The sequence below is a fragment of the Thermobia domestica genome, chromosome 8 (genome assembly GCF_964235325.1).
Source record: "Thermobia domestica chromosome 8, izTheDome1.hap1.1, whole genome shotgun sequence".
NCBI lineage: Eukaryota > Metazoa > Arthropoda > Insecta > Zygentoma > Lepismatidae > Thermobia > Thermobia domestica.
In genome coordinates, this window is record NC_137461.1 from 68,616,445 (window position 1) to 68,632,689 (window position 16,245).

The 16,245-nt window shown below is 36.9% G+C and overlaps 1 protein-coding gene across 1 annotated transcript in view; it reads right to left on the bottom strand.

Moving 5' to 3' along the window:
• Cul3 (cullin 3) overlaps positions 1-16,245 on the bottom strand; it is an 86,866-nt gene that overhangs the window by 10,593 nt on the left and 60,028 nt on the right. The window contains exons 13-15 of the mRNA XM_081768597.1: positions 14,572-14,710; positions 13,202-13,329; positions 6,359-6,407 (exon numbers count right to left, since the gene is read on the bottom strand). Coding sequence (XP_081624723.1) covers positions 6,383-6,407; positions 13,202-13,329; positions 14,572-14,710 — 292 coding nt within the window. The 3' untranslated portion in view covers positions 6,359-6,382. The remainder of the gene's footprint in view (positions 1-6,358; positions 6,408-13,201; positions 13,330-14,571; positions 14,711-16,245) is intronic.

Here is a 16,245-nt window from a genome sequence, read left to right on the forward strand (position 1 = left end):
AATGAACTGTGAAATTATTCAAATGCACTCTCATCCAAAATACATATCTCGATCAATAGAGGATTCCGGCTACAATTTATACTTTTTGAGGAAAAATGTGGGAATTAAATGGATAAAAACTCTTGGCAACATTGTTATAATTCGCACAGAATGTATACTTCTGGCTTTATGTACAAAAATCATTTGTTGTTACTTTCTTTAATGTAATCGCCTGAAACCTCTATCACCTTTTGCCACACGTATGAACGGCGTCGTACATCGTCAGTGCGCCAATCTTTGTCGATGTCCGACTGGGACCGCCATATCGCACGTATGATGGTTTTTCTATTGTCATAGTGCTTCCTCCCTTTTGCACGAAGATCGCAATTGCACGGGAGCATATCAGGTGAATACAGCAGATGGTACAGTATCTCCCACTGCCACTGAGACACGAGCTCCATCGCAGTGTTAGCTGTGTGACAGCGCATTGTCATGAACATTGATGGGAGTCCGTGTCTGCACGTGTAGTCGCTCTCCAAAGCGCAGGACGAAAGTGTTATCGCAAGAAGTTACAATAGTAGGCTGCAATCCGTGATCCTTCTGCCCTCGAGGAACAGCATGGCGCGAGATGACACCATGGATATCGTAACCCGTGATGAACATCATTTCCACGCCAACACCGTGCGAGAGGGAAACTAGCATGTTCTCACTCACTGGATTGCCGCTTCAAGCGTAGTTCATATGACCGAACCCAGATTTCGTCCATAGAAATAATCCTTCGAAAGAAATATTAACCTCCTTCTGGTAGCGATTCAGTAATTCCTGTGCAAGTGAATAGCGATGTATGTGTCTGTGCTCACATGCATCAATTGGCGATCCGTATGCAGCAGATAGGCAAGGAGCTGAATTGCTGTTACCCGTTGAGAGTCGTCCCGGGTTAGCCGGAGATCTTGAACGGCATCTCTATCTTAACAAACCCTTTCATCCATGGTGCCATCGTACGATATGGACAGCTGCATTCTACACGCTTCACGCATTGTTGTGTACTGCACACACTTGACACTTTCAATCTTGACCCAAGCACATTGTTCGTATTTACCAAACATATTGTTATGGTGCTTCCACTTTGCTCCTCTACCTCACGGGATTGCTACTTTTGACTGAATAGCACACAGTCGTTACCACTCGACACACATCATCGTCTTACATTCCGGTATCAGATACAGAATTTTTGTAGTGCTGAGATAAACTCCTTTGACGTGAGCACAGTGTTGCCACTATTTTCATCAAACCTATGTATCTATCATTTTGATTTTCAACTCTAGAAGTATGACGGTAAGATCATCGACTGATACATGTGAAGTATATCATTCATCTGGAACTAAAATTAATAGCTACATATGTCGACAGTTCATTTCGGTAAAGTAAGTTTTAAAAGTGGAAGAGGCGAGCTTTTTACTATTCACAACTATATATCTAATTATAGCACGATATGTTCTAGAATTTTGTATTAATAAATTTTTCTACATTATATTTAACTGAAAATATACATTAAACAAGTCAATATATATCCTACTCATTTATTATAAATTCAAGATTGTCTTCAAATAAATTTCCATTTTTCAGATCATGACGCGAGAATTCCTCGAAACAAATACAGAAAAATATTGTACATGCAATTTATATTTTAAAAAAAAAAAAGGTTTCTGTTCATTCTTTTTCATTTTTCTTTTCCTAAAACTAACGATAATCGCAATATAACGAAAATTACTATCTAATTCAGGTACGAGTATATGGAACAACCGATCCACACCAGTCATTATAGTATTTCTGACGCTTTACTGCGAAACTGTAATGTTTGCCAGGTTTCGATCATTCGGGGTGAAACTTTCAAATTGGCAACACTATTGACTGTGGGAATCTACTCTTTCTATACGACTGCTCCAAACATCGCAGCAATAAACCAGGTTACCACCCTAGACAAAATATACATCTTATATACCCTAACAAATCTGCTAGGGAGTCGTCATAGTTTGTTAACATGCACCTGTGCGAACAATTCTTTTCACTCATAGAATGAATGAATATAAAAGAGAGTAAGAATATTTGATATTCAAGCCAAGCACGGTCTCTGTTGGAACATTTGTACGAAGCCCCGTGGCTCAGTGGTAGAGCAAGTACCTCTGGTGAGAGGTACCTAGTTTGATCCCAGTTTATGTGAATTTATTGTAGATAACATTATAACTGTTGGTTTTCTGAGGGTTTTTCTGTTCTCTTCCTCACTTTAATTACACCAATTCTCTTCTATTAATTCATTTCCGACTCCAATTAATTAGCCTGAAGAACATGATCGTGGGACCTTAAATTAATCATTTCACGTTAATTTTAACAATAAAACACTGAACTATTTGTAGGTTAACATGAAGAAAAGTTTTCCATTACATTCAGCAAACATCTAACTTATACTTAAGACTCGGATTTCTATGATATATACTTTTATTTTTACACATCAAATTAAATATAAACACATTTCTGAATCTTGTGAACACGAAAATGTGACTTTAATTAGTCATACAAATGAAAATTTGAACCGTATTTTAGCTTTAGGTCATATTTGAGCTCGAACTGATATAAAAGCGTATTTTAGGTTAACTTTAATTATTGCTAAGAAATTGGCAAAAAGGTTATTTGGAACTTTTTAGAAATGTGGCCTTGCGTATCAGGATTTGAAGGAATATTATACATTGTAAGGAAGCGAAAGTGCTTGACAGTACATAGGATCAAACAATATGAAAAAAGAAATCGCCACCTCTGCCTCTGTTTGTCTCTTTCCCCTCCCGTGCAAAGATATATGTCCAATTCTTTTGTACACTGGTGGAAAATATTCCATCCATATCGCGGACACTTTATATGCACAGGAGATGGAAGTAGTGCTATGAAAATACTGGTAATCCACATTGAGCACGACTGGAGTTATGGTCACGGGAGAATTTCCCCCCGTGCCACCTTCTGAAAGCAACACTGGTACTTGTTACAATACCTGCATTTTTTTTTTTTTTTTTTTTTTTTTTTTTTTTTTTGCTTTCTTTCCTTCTTTTACAATGACAGTACGGATATTTTTCAAGTATAAGGAATATATGATTCTTGAATGGATGTTTGACATAGAAGCTGGCATCACTGAGTATGGTGTTAAAGTCAAGAGCTCTACCACTGTGAAGCTTTTAGTAGTGGCAGTAGCATCATTTCAACTTCTGTTGGGGAAAGACTATACGACTCTTCGGAAAGACTTCACTCCTACTGCTTCCGCAACACAAAATACGCCTTTGTGTTTGAAGTTAAATTTTAGATTTAGATCATACAAATCCGAACCCTACTTATAACATTCTATATATTATTTCTTGTTATTTGTTTTACAAAGAAAGGGTTAAGAGCTTCCTCGTGACTATGTAGATGGTGTACACGCCTTTGGCGTGGGAGACCCAGGTTTGATTCCCAGCAGGAGTTCATGTGGTTCGGATTCCACGTTAAGTTGTAGGTCCACGTCTCATATAGTCTAGTTCCTGAACGGGACGCTAAACTCAAATCCAATCAATCAACGAAGGGTTTCTGCAATGTATTTTGAGGTGGAAGTTACAAAATATTCTGAGAAAACTGAGGTCATGAAGAGCCGCAATTTCAGTATTCCCTTTGAGACTGGGCATTCCTCAAATGCAAAATGCACGTGGCTGGCTTGATATTTAGTCTTTTGTCCTGAGTCTTTTGTCCAATTTGCACACTGCTCAAAATATTGCAAAATTCAAACAATAATTTTAATATTTTTCTGCGTAATTTTCTAGTACATTCAAAAATGTGTTCAGTAATAAATTCGCTTATTACTATTAAGCCATTCGTTGCCACATAGTATAAAATTAGAGTTACCGCGTCAATAATAACAACTGTGAGCACTGAAAATAATAATTACAGCACTAAACGCTAGCTTGTAATTATTACAAAACTGAGAAAAGAAATGGTAACAATACTCAATCATTTTTTAAATATTCTAAAAATATAAAAGAATGGATGGGGACTGATGAACACAATTCTTAACGTATTCTTAGTACAATGTCAAGTAATAGCCTTGATTAGTTATTTACACAAACATCGTACACACATCCGTACATACACACTGTTGTCTGTAAAAATCCTAACACCATATAGACACGTGTGAGTGGAATAAAATACACCTGTTTCGTTACAAGCCTATATAGAAATGATTACTATTTCAGAAGTGTACAATATCACTCCCTACCTGATACATCAATCAAGCACACGTCATGGCATCGAAGAAAACAGGTGTTAGGCGTGTTCTTGAGGAATAGTTTACTACGATGCTTGTATGCACGTGTACAAAACACAGCCACCGTCTAATGGAGGACAGTGACGGAGAACATGCCCATTAACCATATCCCACCCATGCCTGAAGAAGGTCTGTATGTTGCGAGATATACGTGGCCGGACACTGTCCTGTTGAAATATTGCGCCCAAAGTTGTCTGAAAGAAGCCTTTGATATCGACCTTTCGAACTCTCCTGATGTAGCGATCATAATGAAGGATTAGGATTAGTATTTAGATTTCTCGGCTTTCGGCATCTATGGCTATATTAGCCCGTCACGTTTGAGGGATGACGTTCCTCGGCGATTACACTATCCAAGGGAAAGCAAGAAGACAGGATTGGGAAAGGAAGAAAGCGGCCTAGGACCTATATGTTAGGCACCATCCTTGCAGTGTGAATGAGAAAACCTAGGAAAATCTCACTGGCCTGAAAAATTTTTTACACTTTTTTGACCGAGTGTCTCCCCCCGGGAATTGAACCCGGGGCCGCCTGCACCAAAGGCGAGAGCGTCAGCGATTACGCTACGCGGAGCCACACTATCATTAATGAGATGTGCCCTCAATATGTAGCAGCCGGGACCGCGTGTTGTACCAAATGACGCACTATACTACCGCATCTGGCATTCGAGCGCTAGTATGTTCAACAATGAATGCTGGCAGACTGTGCTCACCACGACAGCGTCTTGTGTGTAAGCAGTCAACACTCTAAGATAAGCTGAATCGTCTGAAAACGACCTTTGTCACTCAGCACAGCATCAACGATTTCAAACCCCCATTTTAGCCTGAGACTTTTGTGGTCCTTGGTTAATGTAAAGCAACGAATGCCGTCATAATATCGACACAGACAATTTTACATCCGTTATCATGGTCCAGAGTCGAGCTAATACTGTGGTCGACGCTGTATGGTCATAACGGCTATGTGGACAAGATATTGTTATCTGTTATGTGGTAACTTCTGCAGTCCACTGTCCAATCACCGCTCCGTACGATTCTCTTCTGCCTACTGCTTTCGAACGAGCATTACTGCAATGACGCCCTGTATACCAACATGTCCTGAACACCAAATAATGTTGCAAGTACTAGAAGCCGGTCTCCCTTAGGCCGATCATGTAGTTCTATTCGAATGCAGTCACCTGTTTATGTTATCTATTATACCTCCCAAATGGGTGAGATATGTGTGTTCTTGGGTCCAAAAGGAAATAGAAGCTGGCTGCATACGTGGTACCTCAGTACGGAATGTTAATCGATCAGAGGTAGGCAGGGTCGGGAAGTAGTACGCCCCCATCCCCTGCCCCGAGAATTCCTGGGGTTCCCGAATTAGGGTTGATCTCTACCAGGTTGTGGTCATAACTATGGAATTCGGTAACTTGGGAAATCTGTACTCCAAGGAGGAGGTGAGTACACCCATAACATTCGGTTGTCAACACTACTTATGATGGCAGACTCCTTGTTCCCTTAGGGGAGTTCTCCAGTAGGTACGACTGGAACACATTCAAAGACCATAAGGACTCTGTCACGCTTCAAGGGCTGGAGGGTTCTGAGTAGTGAAAAGGAGTGAGATTCTGGTGCAAGCAATAAAATTCTTGCAACTAGTGGGCAAGAAATAAGCCGTAAGGCAGGTTTGTAAATGTAGGGTGGTTACCTATCCCGCAACGGGTAAATCACGAATCAAGTAGATGCCCAGCTACATTTTATGTTGCGCCCTTTGATGTTTACAAGCATTATCATGTTTGCTCGGATGTTTCCTGCTCGCTTGTTCACGCTCCACTGCATTAGTGCTGTTTAAACTATCCTTTCACAGTACTACTCCGAATACTGGTACATGTTTCTACCCCCACCCCCACCCTCCCCCAAGTAGTATTCGTTCCAACATCACACTCTATGTACAAATCTTGATAAGTTTTGACACATTTCCGGCATTCCTTCTTGGTGTTAAAATTTTCAGAAACAACAGTGTATAATTTATTGATTTAAAAATGATTTTATATAAATGTGACATTTTACTAACCTGTTTCAAATGCAATTGGCATTCTCAGGCAACATACGTGTAAATCTTTCTGCAAATTGAAATTAAAAAATAAAAGTTTATTACTTCAAAATATATACATACGTACTGGCTAAATACTATTTGAATGCAAGTAGGCAACATACACTACACAAAATTCTGTTACATATAAAGTTGTTTATATTCATGACTCGCTTTCTTAAAATTAAGTTTATTTTATGCACTTAAGTTTGATTACAAAGATTCTGAGGTGTTTACACTTACATTTGTTATACATGAAAAATAAAAATAAAATAATTTTTCGTAATTTTCTGAAATTAGTGGCTAATGATAACTAAATTACTGTTAACTTCTCTTTTTTGCCTTTACACAAAGCTATTTATTTAATACCTTGGAGAGGATTATAATAGAAGAATCCATTGAGTTCGACTACTTCTAAATTGATTCTATTTTCTTTAACGCAGAAATTGCTTTAAATTGATTCTATTTTTTAATCTAGAAATTGCTACATTTGCGATGCATATTCAATATGTCTGTTAGAGCACGGTGGCTCATTGGCAGAGCGCTCAACTCTAGTGCGAGAAGTTCGATCCTATGCCATGTGAATTTACAGTGAACATCAACATTATCGTGTCAACAGATTTTCTTTGATTTTCCCCCACATTTTTAGTCCACCAATTATTTCACAATTTACTTTTCACTAATCAACCGTTTTCTTCAGCCTAAAGGGAATAATCGTGGGACGTTAAATTAAAGATTTCAGTTTTTGCCTGTCCATTAATATTATGTCATTATTAACTACTTGCTTCTTATTCTGAGATACCAAAAATCTCTTATGAAAATTTACAGCGATTTCCTCCAAAACTTTAAAAGACATCAATAACTGTATCATCACCTGGTAGACACTTTTAATATACGGCCTATGTAGCATTTCAAGTAATGTTTATTTTATATATTAATGAAAGGAGGAAATAACTGATTTAAACTTATTTTTACACACCAAATCCTCTGTGTAAGTACGAATTCAATAACATATAAAAGTGGAAAGGTGATTGAATGGACCGGGACTCGAACTCGGGATCTCCGGTATACCGTGCCGATGCGTTAACCACTACGCAACCCAGTGGATCTGAGTGAAGCACACCGACTACAGAAGTGAGAGGGTGTTTGGTTGTTCTGGGAAACGGATTCGGTGCGTAGTGGTTAACGCATCGGCATGGTATGTCAGAGATCCCGGGTTCGAGTCTTGGTCCAGTCAATCACTTTTTCATCCTTTGTATGTTAATGCTTATTTTAGTTTGAACATACTTTGTAATCTTTCATCCTAAAAGTTTTTAGTCTGTGATTCTCCAGCAAGTATAGTCAAAGATTGAATTTATACCTGGTATTACAAGTAAATATACACATTTTCTTCTCTCTCAGAAAACGGAAAAAAGTTCAAGCAGATCCTAAATCTCATATCACTACTATCACTCGATTTCAACTTCATATCATTCAGAGATTCTTTTCTCAATTATTCAACATCAAGCTGAAATCATCTTTTTGACAACCTTCTCAGACCAGAAAGCCATGAGATGGCCCACACTGAAATTTAATCATTTAATTTTTTTAGGATGGAGCAAAACGCACTCATCTGTCTCGTTTAGGAATATTTATAAACCCCATCTTAAACCACTTCTGATTTTACAACCTCATGTTATGAAAACTACGATGAGGCTAAGGACAGTCAACAAATCCTTGAGCAAAATAAATAGCATGTAATAATGGAGACGGTGTTTGTTTTTTCGTCTGTTTTATGTTCTTTACGTTTATATTTTAAAGCACTGTAACGGTTTTCGCCAACTAACTAAAATGTTTAAATTACGCAGTTATTAATATAAGCAAAGATGATGTAAAATGTTGTTACTTGGTAAGAAAGCATTTTACTACTATAAAAACATGAGATGTCAATGCTGCTTAATTTTAATCCTTCTCCTCAAACCACTGTATGGGTCCTAACCTTTTGCAGTTTCACCATTTTGAAGGTAAACCAAAAGAGCTTAGTTTAAACGAACGCAAAGTAATCGCCATATTCCTTTTTATTTATGTTCATCGTGAAGTATCCTGTGCATAATTTATCAATTATCAGAGTCCACTTAATTTTGACTGTAAGTGCTGAAGTTATCCTTTATTTTATAGTATACAGAAGGTACAACATATGTAATGATTCAAAAAGTAATCCAGAGAAAAGGCCAGCTACAAAAAGGAAACAGTGACGTTTGTGAAATACTGCAACAGAACAAGTCTATCACGCACCACACAGGAAACAATATTTGCTCTTTTATATTATGGGGTATCTTAGCGTACTGACAATTTTTAAATTCAAATATTGTAGGCCTTGTCAAATATAGTCAGAACGTATCTCTCATTATAAGTGCCAATTGAGGCTACTAATTATAATAAGTTACTACTAACCGTAGTGACAATTAATCTTAGGAAAATGATATTAAATCTTTTGAGTTTTAAGTCCCACGGTTATGCCGGTTACGCTAAAGGAGACTGTGATTAGAGAAATGAATGGAATGGTGGAATGAAGAAAGTGGGAGGAAACGGGAGAACCCCGAGAAAGCCCACGAGCACGGTGTTTGTCCACCACAAAGTCCACACGGCGCGAGTTGGGATCGAACCAGCGACCCCAAGCACCGGAGGTGAAAATTAATATTAGGCATTTTATAAGATCGAAAGGGAGCAGATTAATATTTTCTACTGAAGAAATAGTTTCTTGAGTAAGACACACCTGATACCCTGATTATCAACGACAATTCATACATGTTTCTGTTCAGCACACAATATGGCTTTGAACTGCACCACTATCATAACACGTCGTATACTAGAAAAGTTACTGGTAAATTTTCTGAACATTTCCCTCAGAATTAAACTTTTATACATCCTGAGGACCCATAACAGGACGATCCTAGAAGTGCAGATAAAATGAAATATTTCAAGGTATCTCGAAATATATTGAACTGTATCTTTCCTTCCAAGACACCACCAACACACAAAATAATAATCAGGATGATGAACTCACCATTGCGACATAGAAAGACACATGTATATCTTTACCTGGTGAACTTGCCTTTAGTTCTCATCAGGATTTAAAATATGTCAGCAGTACCAGTTTGGTGTACAGCCTTAACACAGATGTATTTACATATTTCTGAATCTACACAACGAAAAGAACTTAGCAGCCACGAGCTTTCTGTATTTCAATAAATACGGAATTAATTCAAGGATATAGCTAAATGAATATATATCAACTTCTTTTAGCGGTATCGCATCGCAGCTTGCTACACAAAATCACAGCAGTGCGATGCAAAGAAATAAATAAAACTGGATAGTAAAATGCAATGCATCATCTATGACCATGATTTATTACCGAAGTGAGATATTTTTGAAATGAATAAAAAAAAACAGTATATCACTGACTTTCAACATCCGCAACAGTCCGCCAAAGCCGCAAATAGATAAAACTTACCAGTACTTCTGGTCTGAATACTGATTCCCATAGAGAAAAACGGTAAAAGATATCAAGAAGTGTCTTTTTGCAGCCGATTCAGTGTCTCAAGAATAGATTTCATATTTTAGACTAACCCTCTATTCAAACTGGAAGTGGCTGAAATCAACTATTTTCTGTTTCAATGTTTATCACAATAGAACAAAACGGTAAAGCATAGAGACAAGCGGTTCTTTGCAATACTCAACGTCTCAAAAGAACGTATCATTACCACTTGCAACACACTACCACAATCGAAAGTGGCTGACATTTACTAGTGCTTCCAGACTTAATACTGATTATCATGAAGTAAAAACTGTAAATGATATCAAGTGCTTTCCTACAATCGTTTCAATGTCCCAAGGATAAGTTTCGTCTTCTCCGTTAACCCTCTATCCAAATCAGAAGTGATACAAATCAAATGTTTCTGGTTTTAACGTTGATCGTCATAGAACAAAAATGCTAATAAGTGGCTTTCAACGATTCAGCGTTTCAAGAGACATACCATCACCATCCGCAACACACTACGAAAACCGGAAATGCTTAGAATTTACTAACTCTTCCGGTTTAAATACTTATTTGCATACACCAAAAACGGTAAGAGATATTATAAAGCTGTTTTTCACAGATTCAGTGCCAAAAGAATGAGTTTTGTCGATGACTTATAACTATCTGCTGAAACCGGAAGTGGTAAAAATCTACGTTAATTCGATTACAAGACTAATAGCATAATAGTTAACGACAAGAAGATTTGTGATATGTATGCGGTACCAAGAATATGTTTCATCTGATTTTATTATTTTTATTGCAACCGGAAGTGACATGCATAAATTACCACTTCCGGTTTTATTAATCTCCAAAGAGCAAAAACAGAAGAAATAGAGAGTAATGGCTTTTTGATATGGACTCAGCGTCCGAGGAACAGAATTTATTTTTGACTTTACTTTTCTGCTGCAATCAGTAGTTATAAATGTACCACTTCAAGTTTGAGTATTGAATTCACATAGTTCGGAAGTCTACCGTAGTTTCACACTGTGAAACGGAACTCACTTGTTTTCATAACGGAACGGTTCTTTTTCGATCTCACATGTGGTTTACGTACGGTGATAAACGACTGTTTTTATATAACTTTGCCTTTAGTGCTTTTTAGATTCTCAATAACACAAGCAAAATTTACTACGGACAAAGAACCATATTAATGGAGACTGATCACAAAAACGGATAAGGAAATCTTACGCACTTTGACAGTTTATTGCATCTGAAATTAAGCAACTCAATGAGTTTCCGAGCTCCGAGGCACCAGTTTACTTTTCGGGAACCACAGAACTTTAGCAGTATCTTCTTTTCTGTCCTATATTTTCGAGTTGTTTCAAGCTCTAGTAAGAGATTTATAAGTAATACATTCACATGTTTCATAGCACTGAACCAGAATGACACATTTTTGCTGCGCCTTTTTGTTTCACACTGAAATGGTGGAAGCAAACGTGTTTGGTTCAGAACATTAAAAAAAAAAAAAAAAAAAAACGAACTTGATTCGAATAACAATTGGCTTCAACGTGAGCAAGGAAATGAACATTTGTATGAAATTAAGTTACCGTGTTTTTGCCATAAATAAGAAGATTCACTGCGTACATTGTGTAGTTTCAATTCTTATTAGGCATTAGGTGCTCCACAATTCATAAAACGTTCTACATAGATACATTCAAAACCAATTATCTTCTTAGATAATCTGTAGAATTATAAAGTTGGTACATTTTTAAAATATAATTTTCACTATTGTTTCTCCACTTTTCTTTCCATTATTTTCAATGTTTACCACTTTTGGTTTGCAAGCTACGAATGTTTTGTGCCATGTATACTAGTAAACAATAATAAAATATTGAACTTATTCCGCCGTATCTATTTTTTTACTAGCTGAACCTACACACTCTACACAGCGCATCATTCGCATATGAGCATAAATATCCTTCTCATTCCTCACATCTGTACATGTCCCTTTACAAACACAAGTGAAAAAAGTCTTGATTTTTAAAAAAAATCGGCAAGGCGTATCATAAAAGGCACTTCAATATTTCGCACCGTTTGCAAGATTTGAGCCTACTTCCGGTTGGAGTTTCTAATTCATGCATGACCAGTGTTTTCTTTCTTCTTGCATGCAGTATGTAATAAGCAAATACATTACGTACGCAATTAATTATAATCGCAGTTATATATGGTGTTCCTTGGACAAATCACTCCAAAAATAAAGATTCATCTTACTGGTTAAACTGGAGAAATGGTTATCGTTCTTTTCATTATGATTTGGCCATGAAATAAACGCCTGAGACATGCAACCCCTATATACAACAGCGTGGTGTTGGAATGTATAACGCGTAGTTTTTTTTTTTTAAAGTTTCAACGCTTCCATGCGTACCCTAAAAATGTAATAAAGAAATAACGGCCATGTTTTTAAAATATTCAATTAGAACTGGACAATCTACGCAAAATTTCCAATCGATCAGTGAAAACGTAATCTTTCTAGTGCCTGTAGTTTCCGAGCTCTCATTGTCGAAAGGATTGGCCACAAACATATAAATTTCCACAACATACGGAAGATGGAAGCACAATTCATGTGCATTGATTTTAGAGAAGGCTTATTAAAATACAAAGGCTCTGAACAACAATTTCATATCATAAACTTTATGAGAAAGATCTAGTTGCACTCGTACTTAAAATATTTGTCTCTGTTTAACGTGAAATCACACATAACCGTAAGTGAAAGATTTGAAAGCCATAGTTATAAGTTGGAACTCGGGCGCTTATAACTGCTATTGTAGCATTTTAATAGATAGATGAATGAATTCTTCACTGAACTCACTTTTTGTCCCATTTTCATAGGTAGCATATGCACGGTTCTCACATAATTGCTATTTAAATCTTGATTTAAATAGTATTAATGTATAGAATGTAAGACATTCTTTGTTTCTCTGTTCTAACTTCTACAATCGTGCAATTATTGGTAGTCTTCTTAGGTTTCACTTTTAATAGGAGGATTGAAATTAAGCAGCATTTATGATACCATACTTTACAAGAACTAACAGATTTGTTTCAATTAGTGTGTACTATTGCGTAATTTATATATTTTAATTAGCCTTTTTTTCTGAAATATAAGCATAATGGACTTAATAAGACGGACGAAACGCCAAAGAAATTCCCAATTACAAGTGTACCTCACTGAAAAGTACATAGACTATAAAATAAATTACGTTATTCCATAAATAATAATTCAATTTAGGAAAAACTTATTGTCTTTCGTATTCTTTTTAGGTACCTACCTATCTTCAGGTGTTCGAGCTAAATATTCTCTTTCAATGAGGCCTTCTATCCTCTTTTTGATGATGACTGGGGATGGAAGAAAACGGCTCTTTAATTGCTCCGTGACTTCTGCTACTAACACATTATGCTGAAACAATAAATAAACAAATTTCAGCAATGTGAACAACGATTTCCTTCTACAAAAAGTTTAATACACGAGAAAGACGCATCTTCAACATGTGATGAATACAAACTTAACAAGTATCTAGATGTAATATTTCGATTTTTTTAAATGCTGGAAAAAGCAACACGACAAACACGTTTCGAATCACATATACATAGAACCCACGTCTCGTGTAACATGTTAACCATTGACACACTATGAATAATAATAAAGACATCTAAGACAGTAGAATAATCACATTTCCGCTGTATAAAAGAACATTTTGCTCAATAATTTCAACAACTAGATATAGCTGTCAATTTCAAAGGTAAAAAAATAAAAGAAGTACGGATAAAAGATAAAATTGAAATATATGAAAAAATACCAGCTACGATACAATACGATACAAAATCTACAGAATAAAATAAAACTGAAAACCAATTCAGTGTTTAACCCTTTTGTGGGCAGTGGGAAGCATACTCCCGCCAAGGAAACCTAGCTATGCTTTCATTTGCTGCACTGGAAAGCGATATTCCTATTAGTCACAAGTCTTTTCACTATGGAAATGAGAATTGCACTCGAGAAATGATTTTGTTTGTTTGTTTTGAGTATGTGCTGGGGAGCATAGAGGAGGTATCGTTCCACCCCTTGTAGAAAAATTCGCACACGAAAAAAATAAATAAAAAAGTGTCATGAAGAAAAGTCTAAATCCTGACGTCATACAATAGTTACGAAAAAAAGATGAGATGCAAGAGATTACAGAGTGTTAGAACAAGACCTAAACGCTTCATTATGATAAATACTGCACTCATTGCCATTTCCTTGTTCACGAGATTTTGGCAAAGCACCAAACACTTGTTATTTTACAACCAGCTCATCCTCCTTGTTTTGTTCCAATCGATACAAAAGTCATGAATCAAGAAAATAGATAAAAAGTAGATATCTAAGTAACACGAAAATACAATGCCTACTATCTCAAACATAACAAAATGCTACAATATAAACGGAATGATATGGCTAATCTAAATTTAATTTTCCAACTAAAACTAAATTCTGAAACATTACGATTTTTCCGTAAAATGCACAGTAAAGACACAGTAATGAGCAAAACACACACACTACATTCTATACTTAGGATCTTAAAAGAATCCCTAAAATCGTTAAGTCTTGACAAGTATACTGCAGTATTATTCACACATTCACAATTGAAATAAACTAGTACATTACCGGCATTCGTTTTCTGGCTTTCATTATCCTAACAATCGCTGCTTCTATTTCGTGTTTTCTGTCTTCGTCAACTTTGTTACGCGTTTCTCTCCTTTCTGGTTCTGACTCTCCTTTGGCTGCTACCGTCTGGATTTTCACTCTGAAATAAGACAATATACTCGTATAGATACTCTCATTGTTTACTTAGAATCATTTATAACATGCATTTCTTATAACATTACATTTCTAGTGTAGGTATTGTGAGTATTAACATGTTAATAATTAATTACAAAGGGATTAAAAAGTGGAACCAAAGAGCCACTTCATTATGAAATCATACGCCACCGGTGGACGAGTTTCGCTAGTGGTCCTGTGGAATGTGCATCAAAATCACCTGACCTCAACTCCTCTAGGTCTACCATATGAATAAATTTACAGTATGAAGTGTATACACTGAATCTGGGATCTGAGACATATCCAAAGACGATAATTACGGCAACAGCTGCACTAGAACCCCCACCGCTAGATAATAATAATGTCATAGAACGGCTAAGGTGTGCTGAAAATAGTGGCGGTTATGTGAGAAAATGGGAGAAGAGGACCACGGTGAGTCATTGGTGGACTGCTCATTTCTGGTGCGTGAAGTCTGCTTCGATCTGTGCTTGCGTCAAGTGAGCTTTGTGGAATACAAACCGCGCGCCTGGGTTTTCTCGGGGTTTTTCCATTTCCTTCCACTTTCCTCATTTCATTCATTTTCATCATCACCGTCACCCTTGCCTTCAAGCATAATAATTGGACGTTAAACTTAAAAAAAGCTCGTAGAGGTGCTCATTTCCTCTGCTGGGAGTTTCTGGTTCGATGCCAGGCCATGTGAGTTAGTAGCGGACAACACTGTATTCGTGGGTTTTCTGGGGTTCTCCCGTTTCTTTCCATATTCTCATTCCACCAATTCTTTCACGATCATTCACTTTCATTAATCATCCTCCTTCTTTAGCTTAAGGGACATAACGGTGGGACGTAGAACGAAGATTTCATTTAATATCTATTACAGTAATTCGGTATTTATCAATTCTCCTATTTGTTAGATACTTTATAACTACTTTGTATATTTAATTACATAAATGAAACTAAATATGAACTATATTAGTTATAATTACTGTCTATTAAGAAGCAGGAGTGCATACACCTCATAAAGTTAACGGCTTTCTTATGGTTTTTGATTATCTTCTAATATAAATAAAATGAATAGTTTGTGTGTGTCAGCGTGCGGCCTGAAAACCAGACGAGTGGACCGGGAGTTACCAAATTTTGGTCATGGATACCTTGGTCCAGGCCCCAGACCAAGACGAAGCGATTTTTTTAAAATTCGAACCAGGGGGGGACTCAGGTGGGAGGGGTGTTTGCCGGGACATGTAAAAGTAGTAGAAAATGGTAGAAAATGACCAATATTAGTGCCGAATTCATAGTTTTCGCGGTCGCTGAGATCAATGGTGAAATTCCGATCGCATTAACCCCATTCGGCTGCGGGCCGGGGGTCACCGAGGGCGGGGGATATCAAGACATGTAAAAATAATCCAAAATGACCGATATTAGTGTCAAATCCATAGTTTTCGCGATCGCTGAGATGAATGGTGATAATCCCACAGGCGTTGACTTTCAAATACATCTCCCATCGGCTGGGGGCAAGAGGCGTTT